Source organism: Juglans regia, chromosome 7, assembly GCF_001411555.2.
Source record: "Juglans regia cultivar Chandler chromosome 7, Walnut 2.0, whole genome shotgun sequence".
Taxonomy (NCBI): Eukaryota; Viridiplantae; Streptophyta; class Magnoliopsida; order Fagales; family Juglandaceae; genus Juglans; species Juglans regia.
The window spans coordinates 40,007,461-40,008,793 of record NC_049907.1 but is presented as its reverse complement, the minus strand read 5'-3'; the positions used below and the strand labels follow the sequence as shown (position 1 = coordinate 40,008,793).

At 40.6% G+C, this 1,333-nt stretch overlaps 1 protein-coding gene across 1 annotated transcript; it reads left to right on the top strand.

The window, feature by feature from the left end:
* Positions 1–371: 371 nt before the first annotated feature.
* LOC109006701 (transcriptional regulator SUPERMAN-like) lies at positions 372–929 on the top strand. Its single transcript, XM_018986074.1, has one exon. It carries the CDS (start codon positions 372–374, stop codon positions 927–929), a length of 558 nt encoding a protein of 185 aa, XP_018841619.1.
* The last annotated feature ends 404 nt before the right edge of the window (positions 930–1,333 follow it).

Below are 1,333 nucleotides of genomic sequence, written 5' to 3'. Positions count from 1 at the left end.
AAGCAAGATAATGATCGTCTAGGATAGCTCTCTTACAAAGCCGGCTAAGTGAAAGGATCCTAATGCAAACGCCAAAAACTGTCTCCCCTGATGTAAATCCACTAAAACCACATTGGCGAAGCCAATGTTTTCTAATTGTCTCTACCTCACAGTACCCTTGAGTCTTGACGCCTTCTTCCTCTCTTCCAAACCCTACTTTCCCCTCTCGTTCTCTCTCCTGCTATCTCTACTCTCTAGCTAATTGCCATTAATTCTGTATCAATTCTGCTCCATACCGAAATTCTTTGTCCTGGTGATCCCAATCTGTATTTTTCCTTCCTTCTTTTCTAATTAAATATACATAAACATATTCCACAACTAGGTCCCTGAGTATGGAATCCGGAAAACAAAGAGGCTCGGAAACTTCAAGCGAAGAGAATGATGGGCTAGAACAATTCAAAGACCACATGGGCAACAGACGCTTTTACGAATGCACATTCTGCAAGCAGGGCTTCACTAACGCGCAGGCCTTGGGAGGGCATATGAACATCCACCGCAAAGATCGAGCAAAGGCCAAGCAACGCGCATGCCCTTCGTTTTCAAATAAGTCGAACGAGGACTACAACGACATCCCTTCTAGATATATTTCACAGGTTTCAACCGAACCAGCAAAGTACTTTCCAGTTTTTGAGGCGCAAAGGAATTATCATATGCACTTTCAACCATCGGCATCAGACACTAGACACCCACAAGCTAGTGCTTTCCGACGTCAGAGCGATCATGTGCTCGCGTCGAGGTCCCAGTCCTGGGGTATGAACCAGGAACTTTTGCTTGCAGATTTGGGCCTCCAAATTGGCCCCATGCATGTGGTGGATGATGGAATGAAGAGGGCTGTTAACAAAGCTGATGAACTGGATTTGGAGCTTCGACTAGGTCACGATCCATATTGAAAGTACTGCTTTTTTTTTTTTTTTTTTTAATCTGTGAAGTAGTTAGATTCATATATGGTATTAATAACATATTATATACAACAAGCGGTGGACTTATTTTAAAAGCTCAATACACGAGTACCATGACAAAATGGATCTACTTCATGAAATTACTAATTTTACCCATGATCAGTTGTCTTCCTGCACGAAGATACAAGAGCATTGCTATTTTGAAAGTGAGAAGTAGATCAAAGGGATTCTTGTCCGAAATGGCACAAATGGAAGGGAAAGTACTCGAGATCACAATTTTTGAGGTAATTATATTATAACCTTTTTTTTTTTATGTCTTGTTCTTAATAAGTTTTTGGTTGTATATAAGTGAATGTAATCTTTAGGCTTCTTTTGATTATTATGCACCTATACAT